This window comes from Macaca fascicularis, chromosome X (assembly GCF_037993035.2).
Source record: "Macaca fascicularis isolate 582-1 chromosome X, T2T-MFA8v1.1".
Classification (NCBI taxonomy): Eukaryota; Metazoa; Chordata; class Mammalia; order Primates; family Cercopithecidae; genus Macaca; species Macaca fascicularis.
The window spans coordinates 142,549,528-142,569,409 of NC_088395.1; the positions used below are offsets into that span (position 1 = coordinate 142,549,528).

General features: G+C 40.2%; 1 protein-coding gene across 1 annotated transcript in view; it reads left to right on the forward strand.

Annotated features, from left to right (window-relative positions):
- The window catches only part of ADGRG4 (adhesion G protein-coupled receptor G4), a 96,363-nt gene extending 94,445 nt beyond the window's left edge, over window positions 1–1,918 (forward strand). Inside the window, exon 22 of the mRNA XM_015444345.4 lies at window positions 1,881–1,918. Coding sequence (XP_015299831.4) covers window positions 1,881–1,918 — 38 coding nt within the window. The remainder of the gene's footprint in view (window positions 1–1,880) is intronic.
- The last annotated feature ends 17,964 nt before the right edge of the window (window positions 1,919–19,882 follow it).

Sequence of the window (19,882 nt, forward strand, 5' to 3'; positions counted from 1 at the left end):
AGATGGGAGGTTAGAAAATTCATGAGTAATTAAAAACAATTGTCACAGACCGTTAAAACCAGAAGGAACCTTAGACATTGTCTAGTCCAATCCCTTCATTTTACAGTTGAGGAACCTCAATCAGGGAAAAGGAAAATGCCTTATTGACAGTCACTGAGTCCATCCTTACCATCCAGTAAAACTGGGGCCAGTCACTCAGCCCTTAGCCATCCAGCAGAACTGGAGCCAGAACTCAGGTCTTCTGGCTCTCAGGGCTAGTACACCTATCAAGAAAACTCTCAGAGATACACATCCATCTTAGATGCTGAGCTTCTTCCATAGGAAGCCATATTTATAAGAAGAGACAGATGTTCAGTTGGGAATGGGGTGTTGTACCTAATTATGTAAAAAGGGAAACTGTAGGAAAAGGATTGGCCTACAGGCTTAAAGTAAAGAGAAAGGCAAAGTGAGCAAGAACTTAAGAACTTCAGGTTGATAATTGTGATGATTCTGCATTGTGTGCTTCTAGTTAGATGATAGCGCAGTGGTCTTTGATTGCCTTTCTTTAAGACCAAAGTATACTCCAGTTCACACACACTTTGGTGGCCTGGCTGTTGTCATTCTCCTGCCTTCTCAGTGCTGGAGGCAGGACTGCCTTATTCTCTAGTGTTTTTCTTTATATTGGCTCCAAAAACCAGTTCTATGTCCAAGGGCTGAAGGCAATCTGGACACAGCAAGGTGGGTTAAAAAAGCATCAAACTTGGAGTTGGAAGGCTTTGGTTCAGGTTCCAGCTCTGTCAGTCACTCTGTGACCTTGATCACATCACTTCTCTGCTTGAAGATACATTCTTTCTACCTTTAATATGAGGGGGCTAGAATGGATAATCTCTTAAGTGCCTGCCAGTTTCAGGGCTGTATATGACACAACACTGTTTTCCAGTTTAGGCTGGTTGACTACTGTATAGAGTCTCAGTCTCCCATTTTTGTGTGGGAAAGTTAGTGACGCACATGAAAAAAACCTCTCCCTGGCCACAAGCATTTATCAAACTCTGGCCAACTAACCTGTGGATATGTCTTGGTGCTCATATAAAGGCACTGGGGTGCCATGACATAGACAAGTCATGGGTTGTGGAAGCACCTTAGTACATAATAGTTGGGGCTGGTTAGGAAATAACATTTTCCAAGAGGGTTATTTAGCATTGGATTTCTTGATGTCCCTGGGGACTGTTTAATTAGCAAATATACAGCCTGATGTGTACATATTTTGCTTCAGAGGATCACTAGCAAATACCATATCCAGGATATTGATGTTGCCTTACCAAGCAATCGACCTGGAAAACCAACATTAAAGTGCTCATTGGTTGAGACAAACTGAGCCGGTGGGGCAGGTAGATCTGCCACAGGTTCTGAAACTGAAATCTGGGTGCTACCATTGTACTGGTGGCAGTCAGAAGCTTGATTCTATTAGCAGAGAGTGAAAAATCATGCCTTCTGTACCACCAGGCATTCTCAAGCTTGAGAAATAGCCAAACTTTCAGTGCAAGAATATCAAATCCATAAGGGATATTAATGTGTATGTTCACATTTTATGTCATCTTCTCTTGAAGGCCTCCAAGGTTTGTACATAAACATCCTCTCCTAGGTTAAGGCTAAGGTCAATAATGCTGCCTCTTATTCACAATGTAGGGAGAACATATGCACTGGTTGCCCAAACAGTGCTGTCTGGATGAATTAATTCACCCCAGATTTTATATAAAATGGTCCAAAGAAAGCACCACATTCTTCCCTTCTCTTCTAATTTTTTTATTTTTTCCTTCATTTGATAAAATTTTCTTATGCTTCTACTATGTGTAAAGTCCCTGATGCCACAGCTGAAAATGTTCTTTTTTTCTTTACTGCAGATGATTTTGACAAAGATCCTTACTGTTCCTCTCCTTGAGTTGTGAAGTTGTGCCTAATTATGTAAAAAGAATATAATACCTGTGGAAATAAAAATGAATTCCAAGTGTATACTTGCTCAGCTGATGGGCACACCAAAATCTCACAAATCACCACTAACGAATGTACTCATGTAACCAAATACTACCTGTTCCACCAAAACCTATGGAAATTTTAAAAATTAAAAATAAAAATAAAAACAAAAATCCCAAAATGAATTCCATTCACAAACAGAATTTTTCAATAAATCCCAGTAGAGAAAATGAGATGGGCGGAGCAAGATGGCCGAATAGGAACAGCTCCAGTCTCCAACTCCCAGCGCGAGCAACACAGAAGACCGGTGATTTCTGCATTTTCAACTGAGGTTCTGGGTTCATCTCACTGGGGAGTGCCGGACGATCGGTGCTGGTCAGCTGCTGCAGCCCGACCAGCGAGAGCTGAAGCAGGGCGAGGCATTGCCTCACCTGGGAAGCACAAGGGGGAAGGGAATCCCTTTTCCTAGCCAGGGGAACTGAGACACACAACACCTGGAAAATCGGGTAACTCCCACCCCAATACTGCGCTTTAAGCAAACAGGCACACCAGGAGATCATATCCCACACCTGGCCGGGAGGCCCCCACGCCCACGGAGCCTCCCTCATTGCTAGCACAGCAGTCTGTGATCTACCGGCAAGGCAGCAGCGAGTCTGGGGGAGGGGCGCCCGCCATTGCTGAGGCTTAAGTAGGTAAACAAAGCTGCTGGGAAGCTCGAACTGGGTGGAGCTCACAGCAGCTCAAGGAAACCTGCCTGTCTCTGTAGACTCCACCTCTGGGGACAGGGCAATAACAAACGCAGCCGAAACCTCTGCAGACGCAAATGACTCTGTCTGACAGCTTTGAAGAGAGCAGTGGATCTCCCAACACGGAGGTTGAGATCTGAGAAGGGACAGACTCCCTGCTCAAGTGGGTCCCTGACCCCTGAGTAGCCTAACTGGGAGACATCCCCCACTAGGGGCAGTCTGACACCCCACACCTCACAGGGTGGAGTACACCCCTGAGAGGAAGCTTCCAAAGCAAGAATCAGACAGGTACACTCGCTGTTCAGAAATATTCTATCTTCTGCAGCCTCTGCTGCTGATACCCAGGCAAACAGGGTCTGGAGTGAACCTCAAGCAATCTCCAGCAGACCTACAGCTGAGGGTCCTGACTGTTAGAAGGAAAACTATCAAACAGGAAGGACACCTACACCAAAACCCCATCAGTACATCACCATCATCAAAGACCAGAGGCAGATAAAACCACAAAGATGGGGAAAAGGCAGGGCAGAAAAGCTGGAAATTCAAAAAATAAGAGCGCATCTCCCCCGGCAAAGGAGCGCAGCTCATCGCCAGCAACGGATCAAAGCTGGACGGAGAATGACTTTGACGAGATGAGAGAAGAAGGCTTCAGTCCATCAAATTTCTCAGAGCTAAAGGAGGAATTACGTACCCAGCGTAAAGAAACTAAAAATCTTGGAAAAAAAGTGGAAGAATTGATGGCTAGAGTAATTAATGCAGAGAAGGTCATAAACGAAATGAAAGAGATGAAAACCATGACACGAGAAATACGTGACAAATGCACAAGCTTCAGTAACCAACTCGATCAACTGGAAGAAAGAGTATCAGCGATTGAGGATCAAATGAATGAAATGAAGCGAGAAGAGAAACCAAAAGAAAAAAGAAGAAAAAGAAATGAACAAAGCCTGCAAGAAGTATGGGATTATGTAAAAAGACCAAATCTACGTCTGATTGGGGTGCCTGAAAGTGAGGGGGAAAATGGAACCAAGTTGGAAAACACTCTTCAGGATATCATCCAGGAGAACTTCCCCAACCTAGTAGGGCAGGCCAACATTCAAATCCAGGAAATACAGAGAACGCCACAAAGATACTCCTCGAGAAGAGCAACTCCAAGACACATAATTGCCAGATTCACCAAAGTTGAAATGAAGGAAAAAAATCTTAAGGGCAGCCAGAGAGAAAGGTCAGGTTACCCACAAAGGGAAGCCCATCAGACTAACAGCAGATCTCTCGGCAGAAACTCTCCAAGCCAGAAGAGAGTGGGGGCCAATATTCAACATTTTTAAAGAAAAGAATTTTAAACCCAGAATTTCATATCCAGCCAAACTAAGTTTCATAAGTGAAGGAGAAATAAAATCCTTTACAGATAAGCAAATGCTTAGAGATTTTGTCACCACTAGGCCTGCCTTACAAGAGACCCTGAAGGAAGCACTAAACATGGAAAGGAACAACCGGTACCAGCCATTGCAAACACATGCCAAAATGTAAAGACCATCGAGGCTAGGAAGAAACTGCATCAACTAACGAGCAAAATAACCAGTTAATATCATAATGGCAGGATCAAGTTCACACATAACAATCTTAACCTTAAATGTAAATGGACTAAATGCTCCAATTAAAAGACACAGACTGGCAAACTGGATAAAGAGTCAAGACCCATCAGTCTGCTGTATTCAGGAGACCCATCTCACACGCAGAGACATACATAGGCTCAAAATAAAGGGATGGAGGAAGATTTACCAAGCAAATGGAGAACAAAAAAAAGCGGGGGTTGCAATACTAGTCTCTGATAAAACAGACTTTAAACCATCAAAGATCAAAAGAGACAAAGAAGGCCATTACATAATGGTAAAGGGATCAATTCAACAGGAAGAGCTAACTATCCTAAATATATATGCACCCAATACAGGAGCACCCAGATTCATCAAGCAAGTCCTTAGAGACTTACAAAGAGACTTAGACTCCCATACAATAATAATGGGAGACTTCAACACTCCACTGTCAACATTAGACAGATCAACGAGACAGAAAGTTAACAAGGATATCCAGGAATTGAACTCATCTCTGCAGCAAGCAGACCTAATAGACATCTATAGAACTCTCCACCCCAAATCAACAGAATATACATTCTTCTCAGCACCACATCGTACTTACTCCAAAATCGACCACGTAATTGGAAGTAAATCACTCCTCAGCAAATGTACAAGAACAGAAATTATAACAAACTGTCTCTCAGACCACAGTGCAATCAAACTAGAACTCAGGACTAAGAAACTCAATCAAAACCGCTCAACTACATGGAAACTGAACAACCTGCTCCTGAATGACTACTGGGTACATAACGAAATGAAGGCAGAAATAAAGATGTTCTTTGAAACCAATGAGAACAAAGATACAACATACCAGAATCTCTGGGACACATTTAAAGCAGTGTGTAGAGGGAAATTTATAGCACTAAATGCCCACAAGAGAAAGCAGGAAAGATCTAAAATTGACACACTAAGATCGCAATTAAAAGAACTAGAGAAGCAAGAGAAAACACATTCGAAAGCTAGCAGAAGGCAAGAAATAACTAAGATCAGAGCAGAACTGAAGGAGATAGAGACACAAAAAACTCTCCAAAAAATCAATGAATCCAGGAGTTGGTTTTTTGAAAAGATCAACAAAATACAGACCACTAGCAAGACTAATAAAGAAGAAAAGAGAGAAGAATCAAATCGACGCAATTAAAAATGATAAAGGGGATATCACCACCGACCCCACAGAAATACAAACTACCATCAGAGAATACTATAAACACCTCTACGCAAATAAACTGGAAAATCTAGAAGAAATGGAGAATTTCCTGGACACTTACACTCTTCCAAGACTAAACCAGGAAGAAGTTGAATCCCTGAATAGACCAATAGCAGGCTCTGAAATTGAGGCAATAATTAATAGCCTACCAACCAAAAAAAGTCCAGGACCAGATGGATTCACAGCTGAATTCTACCAGAGGTACAAGGAGGAGTTGGTACCATTCCTTCTGAAACTATTCCAATCAATAGAAAAAGAGGGAATCCTCCCTAACTCATTTTATGAGGCCAACATCATCCTGATACCAAAGCCTGGCAGAGACACAACAAAAAAAGAGAATTTTAGACCAATATCCCTGATGAACATCGATGCAAAAATCCTCAATAAAATACTGGCAAACCGGATTCAGCAACACATCAAAAAGCTTATCCACCATGATCAAGTGGGCTTCATCCCTGGGATGCAAGGCTGGTTCAACATTCGCAAATCAATAAACATAATCCAGCATATAAACAGAACCAAAGACAAGAACCACATGATTATCTCAATTGATGCAGAAAAGGCTTTTGACAAAATTCAACAGCCCTTCATGCTAAAAACGCTCAATAAATTCGGTATTGATGGAACGTATCTCAAAATAATAAGAGCTATTTATGACAAACCCACAGCCAATATCATACTGAATGGGCAAAAACTGGAAAAATTCCCTTTGAAAACTGGCACAAGACAGGGATGCCCTCTCTCACCACTCCTATTCAACATAGTGTTGGAAGTTCTGGCTAGGGCAATTAGGCAAGAGAAAGAAATCAAGGGTATTCAGTTAGGAAAAGAAGAAGTCAAATTGTCCCTCTTTGCAGATGACATGATTGTATATTTAGAAAACCCCATTGTCTCAGCCCAAAATCTCCTTAAGCTGATAAGCAACTTCAGCAAAGTCTCAGGATACAAAATTAATGTGCAAAAATCACAAGCATTCTTATACACCAGTAACAGACAAACAGAGAGCCAAATCAGGAATGAACTTACATTCACAATTGCTTCAAAGAGAATAAAATACCTAGGAATCCAACTTACAAGGGATGTAAAGGACCTCTTCAAGGAGAACTACAAACCACTGCTCAGTGAAATAAAAGAGGACACAAACAAATGGAAGAACATACCATGCTCATGGATAGGAAGAATCAATATTGTGAAAATGGCCATACTGCCCAAGGTAATTTATAGATTCAATGCCATCCCCATCAAGCTACCAATGAGTTTCTTCACAGAATTGGAAAAAACTGCTTTAAAGTTCATATGGAACCAAAAAAGAGCCCGCATCTCCAAGACAATCCTAAGTCAAAAGAACAAAGCTGGAGGCATCACGCTACCTGACTTCAAACTATACTACAAGGCTACAGTAACCAAAACAGCATGGTACTGGTACCAAAACAGAGATATAGACCAATGGAACAGAACAGAGTCCTCAGAAATAATACCACACATCTACAGCCATCTGATCTTTGACAAACCTGAGAGAAACAAGAAATGGGGAAAGGATTCCCTATTTAATAAATGGTGCTGGGAAAATTGGCTAGCCATAAGTAAAAAGCTGAAACTGGATCCTTTCCTTACTCCTTATACGAAAATTAATTGAAGATGGATTAGAGACTTAAATGTTAGACCTAATACCATAAAAATCCTAGAGGAAAACCTAGGTAGTACCATTCAGCACATAGGCATGGGCAAAGACTTCATGTCTAAAACACCAAAAGCAACGGCAGCAAAAGCCAAAATTGACAAATGGGATCTCATTAAACTAAAGAGCTTCTGCACAGCAAAAGAAACTACCATCAGAGTGAACAGGCAACCTACAGAATGGGAGAAAATTTTTGCAATCTACTCATCTGACAAAGGGCTAATATCCAGAACCTACAAAGAACTCAAACAAATTTATAAGAAAAAAACAAACAACCCCATCAAAAAGTGGGCAAAGGATATGAACAGACATTTCTCAAAAGAAGACATTCATACAGCCAACAGACACATGAAAAAATGCTCATCATCACTGGCCATCAGAGAAATGCAAATCAAAACCACAATGAGATACCATCTCACACCAGTTAGAATGGCGATCATTAAAAAGTCAGGAAACAACAGGTGCTGGAGAGGATGTGGAGAAATAGGAACGCTTTTACACTGTTGGTGGGATTGTAAACTAGTTCAACCATTATGGAAAACAGTATGGCGATTCCTCAAGGATCTAGAACTAGATGTACCATATGACCCAGCCATCCCATTACTGGGTATATACCCAAAGGATTATAAATTATGCTGCTATAAAGACACATGCACACGTATGTTTATTGCAGCACTATTCACAATAGCAAAGACTTGGAATCAACCCAAATGTCCATCAGTGACAGATTGGATTAAGAGAATGTGGCACATATACACCATGGAATACTATGCAGCCATAAAAAGGATGAGTTTGTGTCCTTTATAGGGACATGGATGCAGCTGGAAACCATCATTCTTAGCAAACTATCACAAGAACAGAAAACCAAACACCGCATGTTCTCACTCATAGGTGGGAACTGAACAATGAGATCACTTGGACTCAGGAAGGGGAACATCACACACCGGGGCCTATCATGGGGAGGGGGGAGGAGGGAGGAATTGCATTGGGAGTTATACCTGATGTAAATGACGAGTTGATGGGTGCAGCACACCAACATGGCACAAGTATACATATGTAACAAACCTGCACGTTATGCACATGTACCCTACAACTTAAAGTATAATAATAATAAATAAATTTTAAAAAATAAATAAATAAATAAATAAATCCCAGTAGAGATACTTGCCTCCTCCCAACCCCTGATTGGGGAAAATGTTGAATTTGTGAAACAATCTGCTCCAACCTTGTATTTCAAATATTATTTTGTATGGGGAAGAATAAGATAACATTTGGTAAATATTGAAGTCAGAATAATTCTCCTATTTGTCGTTATAGTTGTTTCTTTTTTGGATGAGACTTCAGGCTATCGTTATGATATGTTACCTAATATATCGTTATGATATATTAGAGGAGAAATGTCTACGGCATTGGAAATTTTGTTTCAAAAGCTTTAAGTGTACATCAGCTTTGCCTTCTGTGACTTCCCAGTCAGGTGTGCTGCTCACATTTGTCCTTGGATAGAAATAAGTAAAGAGAGGAACATTCTGGAAGGATACGCAAGCAACTGGTATCACTGGTTGCCTTCAGGAAGGGTAACTGAGTATCTGGGGTCAAAGGAGGAAGAGACATTTACTTTTCACACTATACCTCTTTGTATCTTTTGAATCTTGTATTGAGAGAATATATTACTGCTTGGAGCAATAAATAAATGAATACATAAATAAATAAAGATAACCAGACCCTTCCAGTGAGAAAGATAAATGCCTACATTTCAATATCAAAAATCAAGTTCCCCAGGACCCTTATGAAAATGTATGATGCAGTGGGCTGTGGAGACAGCAGAGTTGGGTTCAAATCCCAGCTCTGTCGCTTTCTAGATGCGTGTGACCTCGTGATGTAATGATCATACGTGCATCCTAAAATTGAAGTGAAACTGAAATAAGATGAGGTCTGAAAATGTTCTAGCACAGTGTAACACAGTACATCTTCATTCCTTTTTCTTTCAAACTCCTATCAGCTTACCACTCATTGCCTCATGGCCCCAACCTACCATGTCTACCTCATTAAAGGTATCACATTGATCTTCTAAATAAAATTTAATGCTGACTACCAAACAGACTACAGCACTGGTGCCAGTCACTGGTATAAAGCTCCTAGGTCTCCATTGTTCCCCCATTACCTCGCATAATATAAAAATTAGATTGGCCCTTAGGCCCCTGAATATCTGCCATCAGAGTCAAATCCATTGTTCCCCATGTGGTTTCATGTATACTTTTTTGATAGGGGAAGGTAAGAGAGAGAGAGAGTGTGTGTGTGTGTGTGTGTGTGTGTGTGTGTGTGTGTGTGTGTGTGTATGTGTGTGTGTGTGTGTCTGTCCGTGTGTGTGAAGGGGGACTAACATGAATAATGATCAAAGTGTCTTGAATGTTACATGTCTTTGAACTGAAATATTGTCACCTTCACTCAAAAATAGATTTAAGGACAAGACTTGGTTACAATTAGCACTTTTACAAGTAAATGCATTCTGCACGTGGTTTGATTTGGGGGATCATTTTGGCTGTTAAAATGCCCATGATTGTACTTATTTTCAACAAGTAATAAAACCTTGATTGTTCTGCTGCTGCTGGAGTGATAAATGTACAACCTATCTCTAATGACCTGACAGACTGTCGAGAACAGAAACGTTATTTGATAGAAAAGTTCATGATTCCTGTCATGACACCCCTTGCTAATTAGGAAAACATGGGCTTTCTACAATTTCAAAGGCAGCTTGAAATTGCAGGGAAAACACTGATTAAATATCTCCCTGGCATCCTTTGACTTGCTTTTCCTGGGCGCAAAAAATGACTGATACTTGTGTGAAGATGGACCCAAGTAATTATGGATAAAAGACCCTAGAAACTTTGTACTGCTTTCAATCAACAATCAATCAACTCCCAAGTATTGACTGAGTCCTGACATGGAGGGAAAGATACAGACACATCATACTTAGGCCACTACCTCCAGCAGCTTACTGTTTACTTGGGGAGACCAGATACACACACTGAAATAGTGAATGATTAGAGCAAGGATATGATAGAAGAAAAGTGCTTTATAGGCAGGAAGTCACGAAAGATTTAGTCAGGCTGAGAGTGGGGTATTCCAGGTAGAGTCAATGGTGGCAGGTGGTGGACATTTGAATAAGACAGGACACTATTTCTCAATACCACAGGCAAACTGTCTTTATTAAGCATTGATCAGCAAAATTACAAAGCCCCTTTAAGCTTCAGAGCATGAACTTTTCATTCTTTGCTGCACCCTGGGTACCTTGTGGGCAAGTGGCAAGCACTGAATGGTACTAAACTCTCACTGAGGCATGTCTGAGGAAGCTCCTGCCCAGAATCCTAATCCTTATCATTTTGTCCAAAGTCCCAAAGACGACAGTGACCTTCTGTGATAGCCCACTTCCCCTGCACACAGGAATATGGGAAGGTTGGGGAGGAGGCAGAAAGCTAAGAGGAGGTAAGGCTTGTATCTCTAATAGCTCAAGCTTATGATGTGTTTCTGGTCCTGACCTTCAAGCATTTAGGGTACACAAGGAGTTTGGAGCAATGAAGGAAGGAACTAATTATGCCTCTGTTGATTAGGCAAAACAAGTGGAATGGATTAAATTTATACATATGTCTGGTAACTCATAGACACTCCATAAATATTTGTCACATGCCTGAGTGCATAAATGGTCTAAAATACATGAGCATAGGAAAGCAATGGCTGACTTTTCCTAATCTAGGGTTTGTTATCTTAGTGCTGAGTAGACCTACGCTTTCCATTATTATATAAACTCCATTAGGGCAAGAACCTTGTTTGTCTTGTTTACCACTGTACTCTCAGTACCTAGCACAATGTTTCACTCTAGGTTCTTTGGTTACCAGCCACATGAACCAAATGTCTTTGAGCTGACATTATTGTCAATTCTGACTAACCAAGGGATCTTATTGAAAGTGTTTTGGGAATTCAAAACGTTTATGGGAAAGTTAAAGAACAGGGCTAGACATTGTGGAAGACAGTGTGACGATTCCTCAAAGACCTAAAGACAGAGCTACCATTTGACCCAGCAAGCCCATTACTGGGTATATACCCAAAGAAATATAAATCATTCTATTATAAAGATCCATGCATGCATATGTCCATTGCAGCACTCTTCACAATAGCAAAGACAGGAATCAACCTAAATGCCCATCAATGATAGACTGGATAAAGAAAATGTGGCACATATACACCATGGAATACTATGCAGCCACAAAAAAGAAGGAGATCATGTCCTCTGCAGGGACATGGGTGAAGCTGGAGGACATTATCCTTAGCAAACTATTGCAGAAACAGAAAACCAAATACTGCATGTTCTCACTTATAAGTGAGAGTTAAATGGTGAGAACACATGGACACATAGAGAGGGACAAAACACACTGGGGCCTTGCAGATGGTGGAGGGTCGGTGGAGGGAGAGGATCACGAAAAACAACTAATGGGTACTAGGCTTAATACCTGGCTGATGAAATAATCTGTACAACAAACCCCCATGACACAAGGTTACCTATGTAACAAGCCTGCACTTGTACCACTGAACTTAAAAGTTTTAAAAAAAGAAAGAAGAGAAAAGAGCAGGGCTTGAAAAAGGACAGGGGTCTACAAAGCAGGAACCATAGTGATTGTCTCCTAGCAGGGAAGTAGACTCATACGGGAGCCATTACTGGGAAGAATAAACAGTAATTTCTTCTGTGCTCATGCTACTAGCTTAAGACTCAAAATCCTGTGAGCCTATATCTAATCAGGTGAGCTTAAATTTTGTGCTATACTGAGCAGTGAGAGGAGGGATGTGGCAGAAGAAGTCTTCAGGAGCACTTTGGTTTTGACAGTAGTAGAAGTATGAATTTACCATCCCACCAAGAATATCCACAATGGGGGAGAAGTCATTCTACGAAAAGAAAGTAGGGTGTTAGGAACGAATGAGTAGGTAGGAAAAAAATCCCACATATGTTCACCTCACACAATATAGGAGTGGATATACTTTGCTTGAATGAATGACTAATTCAGTAGCATCCTTCTCCAGTGAGGGTGCGATAGTGCTAAGAAGAGTAGATCTCTCCCTTACCCTGAGGCCTCATTCAGGTATTCACTAGTTACGTTCTAAGGCTAAGATGAATCAGGATGTGGTGAGAGAGCTGAAGAGTTCAAGATAAGCATCCCAGAATGATAGATAAGAGTGCTGTTAGAAAAGGTGGTCTTTAGAGATATTGGGTACACAAGTTGGCCTCACTCTAAGGAAAGCCAATATATGAAAATGAGCTTCATTGTTTGTCTACGTTGTCACCTTGCCATGTCTCTCCAGACAAGCACCTTTTCAGCCCCAGTACTAGGAAATATTCCCCCAACCTCCATTCTGCAACCTAACTGCTTAGGTCCGGATCATGCAGGTTGAGAAAGTGTGATTCATTATAAAGTATACCTTTATGTCTCTACACTTGAAAGGGCGTTTTTTTATTACACTTTTTGAAGGTGCTTCACCATAAAGCTTTTTATTTTATTTCAAAATATTTGAAAATATATTTTGATCCCAACTTCCAGGACCCTTCAGCTCTGATTAAGGAGTGCTCTGTTGTCTGAGAAGGAAAGCTAGGAGGAGTGTTACTTCCATTCTCCACCTTACCAGGCTAATGGCATGATATTCACAAAGTGAGATTCCTAAAAAGGGAGAGGCAGAAGAAATCAATAATAAGTAGTAACTTCAAATATTGAAAAAACTTCATCTCATCTAAATGCATAAGAAAAGTACAGATGTTTCCTTAATATATGCAGTCCTATGCAAATGATTATGTAAATTAAACAAAAACTTGGGACTGGCAAATTCCCAAGTTTGCAAGACTTACTTATGTTAACCTAGTATTCATCATAGAAACAAGGGTAAGGATTGTTGTTTATATCTCCTTCACTTAGATGTGAGAGGAGGCAAGACTGAAGGATATGCTACCTTAATAAAGTGAAGACACTCAAATCCGGGGATATGCTAGATAGATGGTTAGATGAACAGATAGACAGTTTTCACTTTAAAAATGTCAGCCAACTCATTCATCATGCTCAGTTGGTTGTGGGCAGCAATGGGACTAGAAATGGAAATGAATCTGAGTTGGAGTGAATTTTGATGAAGGCCTAGTTCATGCAAGAAACATTTTTTTCTTTTTTACATCCTCAGCTCACAAATTCCCAGAGGAATGGAGAACTTTACAGACAGTTACACGGGAAGACTAAAGACCTAGTGTAACGGGCTATATCACATCTTCATGCACTGGACCTTTCACAAGGAAAGACATAAAGATGTACGTTATCAAGGATCGCTCTTTCCTACCCTGCATGATCTGGGTCTTTAGTGGACCTCATAAATCAGGTTTCTTAGGTTTCCAACTATAGATAGTTAGTAACTAACTATAGATAGGCTTCTAATTGTCTATAGATAGATAGATGAATGAGCTGGCTAACATTTTGAAGGTGAAAACTATCTATCCATAGTTAAAAACCTAAGAAAATGGGGCTGGTGACAGTGTAGACAGTGAGGGATAGAAGATAATTTTTCTCTTCTGTCTGTCTCCTTTAGACCTCAGTCTAGAAATATGAGTAGGTAAAGGTTTCAGAGAGGCTTGGCAGTCTTTGAATCTGGTAGCTCACTAAGTCCAGCATGCTAGTCATTACAGCACTTCCTCTGTGCCCATTTCTGTGCTAAGCTCCATAGAGGATACAATAAAGTAAAGGCCACAGTCCTATACACAAAAAAATGGGCTTTCCTTTGTGTAATAAAACATCCATACGTACAACAGTTTGTCCACAGTAACGTATGTTAATTCTTCAAATTGTGTGGTAGAGACCTTGAAGCATAACAAATAGTAACTGCTTAATTACTAGTCCAATTCCACAAATATTTATTGAGAATCCCACTATATTTGAGGTACTGAACAAGACAGTTCCTAAAATTGTCTGGGGAGACAATTAAGTGTACAGTAACAATACAGTATTTGATACTTTCATATGCTAGGAGGTTTCAACTTATACAACTGGCGGAAGGGCAAACAGGTTTAGCCTGTTTGGAAAACTGTTCTGTAGTTTCTAAGAAAGTTAAACAAACCCTATAACCCAGCAATTCTACTCCTAGGCATATACACCCTAGATAAATGCAAACGTGTCCACCAAAATATTTGCACACAAATGTTCACAGCCACATTCTTCATAACAGCCAACATGGTGGAAACAACCAAAACATCCATCAACAGGTGAATGGATAAACAAATTGTGGGACATTCATCCAATAGAATACTATATAACAGTAAAAAGTGAACTATGCACACACACGACAACATGGATAAATATAAAACCTGTTGAGTCAAAGAAGCCAGACTCATTTGTGTCTATACAATTTCATTTATATGAGCAGACAGAAAGAATCGACGATTATAGAAATTGGAATAGTGGTGATCTCTCAGGGAGAGGTCTGTACTGGGAAGGTTTAAAGACAGCCTTCTGGCTGGGCGCAGTGGCTCACGCCTGTAATCCCAGCACTCTGGGAAGCTGAGGTGGGCAGATCACGAGGTCAGGAGTCTGAGACCAGCCTGGCCAACACAGTGAAACCCCATCTCTATTAAAAATACAAAAAATTAGCCTGCCGCGGTGGTGGGTGCCTGTAATCACCGCTACTCAGGAGGCTGAGGCAGGAGAATTGCTTGAACCCAGGAGGCGGAGGTTGCAGTGAGCCGAGATCATGCCATTGCACTCCAGCCTGGGCAACAGTGCGAGACTCCATCTCAAAAAAAAAAAAAAAAGAAAGAAAGAAAGAAAAAAGAAAAAAAGGCTGGGGGGAGCCTTCTGGGAGGCTGGAAATGGTGCTTTCATAGCTAAATACACATATAAAAGTTCATTCAGTTGCACACTTAAAATAATATACTTTATGCATCTTATTGTAGTATGCTGTCTCTCAATTGAAAAGTAGAGGGAAAACCCCATTCAAGCTATTGAGCACACTTTAGCAATGTCTATCCAAACTTCAATGTATATAAACTTAGCTCAGAAATTCCACTTATAGCATTCTATCATAGCTCAACAATTCAAAAATTTATCGGCAAGGTTATTCAGTGCAACCCTGAAATAGTGAAAACTGGAAATAAGCTAAAGCTTTTCAGTATCAGAAGGGTTAAATAAATGTGGGCTATATATAGTATGGAATAATATGCAGCTAAGAAGAAGCTATACCAATTTGATTAATAATTCAAATATATCCACAATATATTTTTCTGCTATAAAGAAATTTGCATGACAGTACATGTAGCATGATAAAGTATGTGAAAACAAAACTTCGTGTGTGCGTGCATGTCCATAGTTATACAGAAAAAAGTAAGGACACACTCTTCATTGTTAATAGTGGTTTACCTCTGGGAAGAAGTATTGATGAGGCTTTCACTTTGTATTTTACATACTTTTGTATATTTTTAATTTTTATAGAGTATCCATAACTTTTGTAATTTAAAAGTTTAGTAATGATAAGAATATATGCAGTGTGATGAATTTCCCTGAGATGTAACAGTGAAAATGATCAAAGGGTGTTTGTTGAGAAAGATGATAAATTCAGTCTTGGACATCTGGTTTTGAGATGCCTGTGGGACACTCAGGTGGAGATGTCTAGAAGGGAGTTGGATATGTAAGTCTGGAGGAGAGAAGAGTGGTTAGGGATGGAGATGGAGATTTTGGCAATATCAATGGTAACTGAAGCCACCTTAGGAGTGAATGCAATTCCCAGGGGGAGTACACAGAGGAAGAATGGAAGTAAGTAGGCCCAGAAATGAGGAGCACTGAGGGCCAGGCATAGGCGGATCATCTTGCAAAGGACATCCTAAAGGAATGGTTGGAGAGGTAGGAAGGAAGCCAGAAATATGAGGTCCCATATAAGCCAAAGAAACTCTGGTGAGATCCAAGAGGTTGAGCAGTGAGGAAGGAGAAGAGGGCAATGTAGCTCTTTCAATAAATGTAGCCACTAAGTTGCAAAAGTTGGTGGAGGGGTGGAGGTCACTGGAAGAGACTGAGGTTGAGAAAGGTTTTTAAAATGTAGTATTAAGAGAGAGACGAACACATTTACATGGTTAAGGGAAGTAGCTAGCAGAAATATAAAGGTTGAAATATTGAGGGGGGACATAATTTAGCCAATAGAACAAGGAAGGAAGGGATAGGATCCACAGCACAGATGGAAGGATTCCTCTTAGACAGAAGGTGAGGCACCCCATGGTAACAGAAAGGATGGTGGCAAGGGTGGGTGTGGACCCAGGCAAATATATAGATTTGGTAATTAGAATTTAAGGGAGCTCTCATCTGATAGCCTCTATTTTCTCTATGAAGTAGGAGGTAAGGCAACCTGCTGAAAGTGAGAAGAGACTGATAAGATGGAGAAAGTTTAAAATAGCTATTATAGAGAACAGGAGGAAGAGCTAAGTAGCAAAACAGAAAAATTTGTAGGTCTCCTTAAAGATCCACTTGAGATCAGAGACTATGGTCTGCATAATTTGGGGGGATTGTGTGGGATCATCCCCTGGGAGAGAGGGCAGAGGTGGAGCGTCTACACAGTGTCAGTATCCCTCATCAAATGGGTTAACTAATTCAAATAACTAGTCAATTCAGTGAAGAAAATATAGTAGCACAGTTACTTGACACAAGAGCCCAACTTCTGATTACTGCCCCAGTTGAAGCATTTGGATTTAATTCCATTACCCAAGGTTCTACAGCATGCTGGAGAAAAGGAAACCCTAACAGTAGCACTTCATCCTTCTAGTCACAGCTCAGAAGCAGCTCCCTATTCGCATCTTCACCTACAATACTTTTTAAAATGGAATGCTTCTCATTGCAGCATTATTTATGGTGACAGAAAGTTGAAGACAATCCGGCATCCATCACCAAGAGAGCGGAGAGACAAATGTGGTGGACACACATTCTCGAGTAGTTTGCAGCAATTGGAAATAAGAGATTAGTTGTACATAGAGAAACATGTATAGACTTTTAAAAACACAGTGCTGGGTTAAAAAAAAAAAAAAGAATAGCAAGAAGCAGAATAATATATATAACACAATACCACAATATGCAATTTACAGAAATTTCAAAAGACATTCATTCAAACTGATAATACACGTTTTGTAAGAACACATGCAAACAAAAATATCTTAATTAAGCAGAAGACAATAGTTGCTAATGAGGGAGGGAGGAGAATTTGAGTGAAGTGTGGGGATGACAGGGAATAAATAAATCAAGCAAGTTACCAATGACGATAAATGTGCCACGAGCTGAGTTTGATTAACTCAACCTCTGCACCTAAGGCACTAACTAAATAAAGAAATAAATAAGTGAATTGAAATGCTTTTCTAATCTCTTGTACATTTTATTTCAAGCAACATCTTTATCTTCCACCCATAACAATTGGCCCACATAGGATCAGTGTTGGAGAACAGTGTGCAGGTTATCTAGGGCTGCCCCTCACCTCATTTGTGGGTTTTCTTTGCAACTTTATTGATGTATAATTGATAAATCAAAATTGTATATATTCAAGGTATGCAATGTGATGTTTTGATATATGTATACATTGTAAAATGATCTCCACAATCAAGCTAATTAACATACCCGTCATCTTACACAGCTAACTTTTTTGTGTGGCGAGAATAGTTAAGATCTACTCTTAAAGTCTACTCTCTTATCAAATTTCAAGTATACAATATGGTATTCTTAACTATAGTCACCATGCTGTACAACAGATCCTCAGAAATGATTTATCTTATAACTGAAAATGTGTATCCTTTAACCAACATCTCCCCATTTCTCCAACCCAGTCTACCCCTAGATTACCCCCAGGTAGCCACCCTTTTACTTGTTAGATCCTACATATAAGTGATATCATGCAATATTTGTCTTTCTGTGTCTGGCTCATTTCACTTACCAAAATATTAGTCTCCAGGTTCATCCGTGCTGTCACAAATGGCAGTTTTTTTTTTTCTTTTTAAGGCCTAATAATATCCCACTGTGTATATATACTACGTTTTCTTTATCCATTTATCCGTTGATGAATGCTTAGGGTGATCCCATATCTTGGCTATTGTGAATGCTGCTGCAGTGAACATGGGAGTGCAGGTATCTCTTCAACATACTGATTTCATTTCTAGTGGATATATACCCAGCAGTGGAATTGCTGGATCATATGCCAGTTCTATTTTTTGTTTTTACCCCATCACTTATTTTATGAATGAGGAAACTGAGACCCTGAGAAGGAAAATGACCTGGCTAAAGTCACATATTTAGTTGCAAAGCCTGGACTAGACCCAGGTCTCCTGGGCATCTACTACTCTTTCCCCTGTGTACCATGCATACCCACTCACGGAAATTCTCATTGTTTTTGTGGTTGTGTCATTGTTGTTGTTTGCTTCTTAAATGAATTAAACTCTATTCTATGGTTTCTGCTTCATTCATTTTTTTTTTTTTAATTTAGAAATAAAAGCAGGAAAAAGGTGTGTTGTCATGCCTGGCCTACATGGCGGAAGGGTGGTTAAAGTCAGTAAAGCTTAACTGATGCCAAGGGTGCTCAACAACTTTTTAAACCTATGACATTGGCCAGGCCCAGTGGCTCATGCCTGTAATCCCAGCATTTTGGGAGGCTGAGGTGGGTTGACCACTTGAGGTCGGGAGTTCGAGACCAGCCTGGTCAACATGGTGAAACCTCGTCTCTACTAAAAATGCAAAAAAAAAGATTTAGCCAGACCTGGCGGCACATGCCTGTAACCCCAGCTACTAGGGAGGCTGAGGCAGGAGAATCGCTTGAACTCCGGTGGTGGAGGTTGTGGTGAGCCGAGATGGCACCACTGCACCCCAGCCTGGGTAACAGAGTGAGACTCCATCTCAAAAAAAAAAAAAAAAAAAAAAAATCCAAAAAACAAAAACAAAAACAAAACCTATGACACAATGTTGAGTACTAGACTTTTTGTTATTACACTTCAATGGATTTTAAAAATCTAATAAGCAAGTCAGTAATAATAATAATAATGTTATCTCTATTGTACTCTAACAATGCCTCACAGGACCTGGCAAAGAATTACTGTTTATCAATATGCCTCAACCTTGTGCCATAGTTCAAATAGAACAGTTGCTTAACCTAACCATACTCACTTATACCCCCATGAGGCAAGAGAACAGGCAGTCTTTCTGCATACCTGTGTGATAGTGTTCTGTTACATTTGATTTTTTAAAATTAAAAAAACCCCACCAGTTTAAGAGCTTTAATGAGGTATAATTGATATACAAATAACTGCACATATTTAAGGTGTAAATGTGATGAATTGGAACATATGCACACACCTATTCGACCATCACCACAATCAAGGTAATAGACATATCCAATACCTCCCAAGCATTTGTGTTCTTTCTTTTTTGTGATAAGAACACATATCGTAAGATCTACCCACTTAAGATATTTTGAAGTGCACAATACCGTATTGGTAACTATAGGCACTATGTTATACAGCAGATCTCTAGAACATATTCATCTAGCATAACTGACATGTTATACCCATTGAACAACAAATCCCCAGTCCACCTCCCTGCCCCTGCCCCTGGATACTTATTTGATGTTGCTGCACACCTCTTCCCCCTTA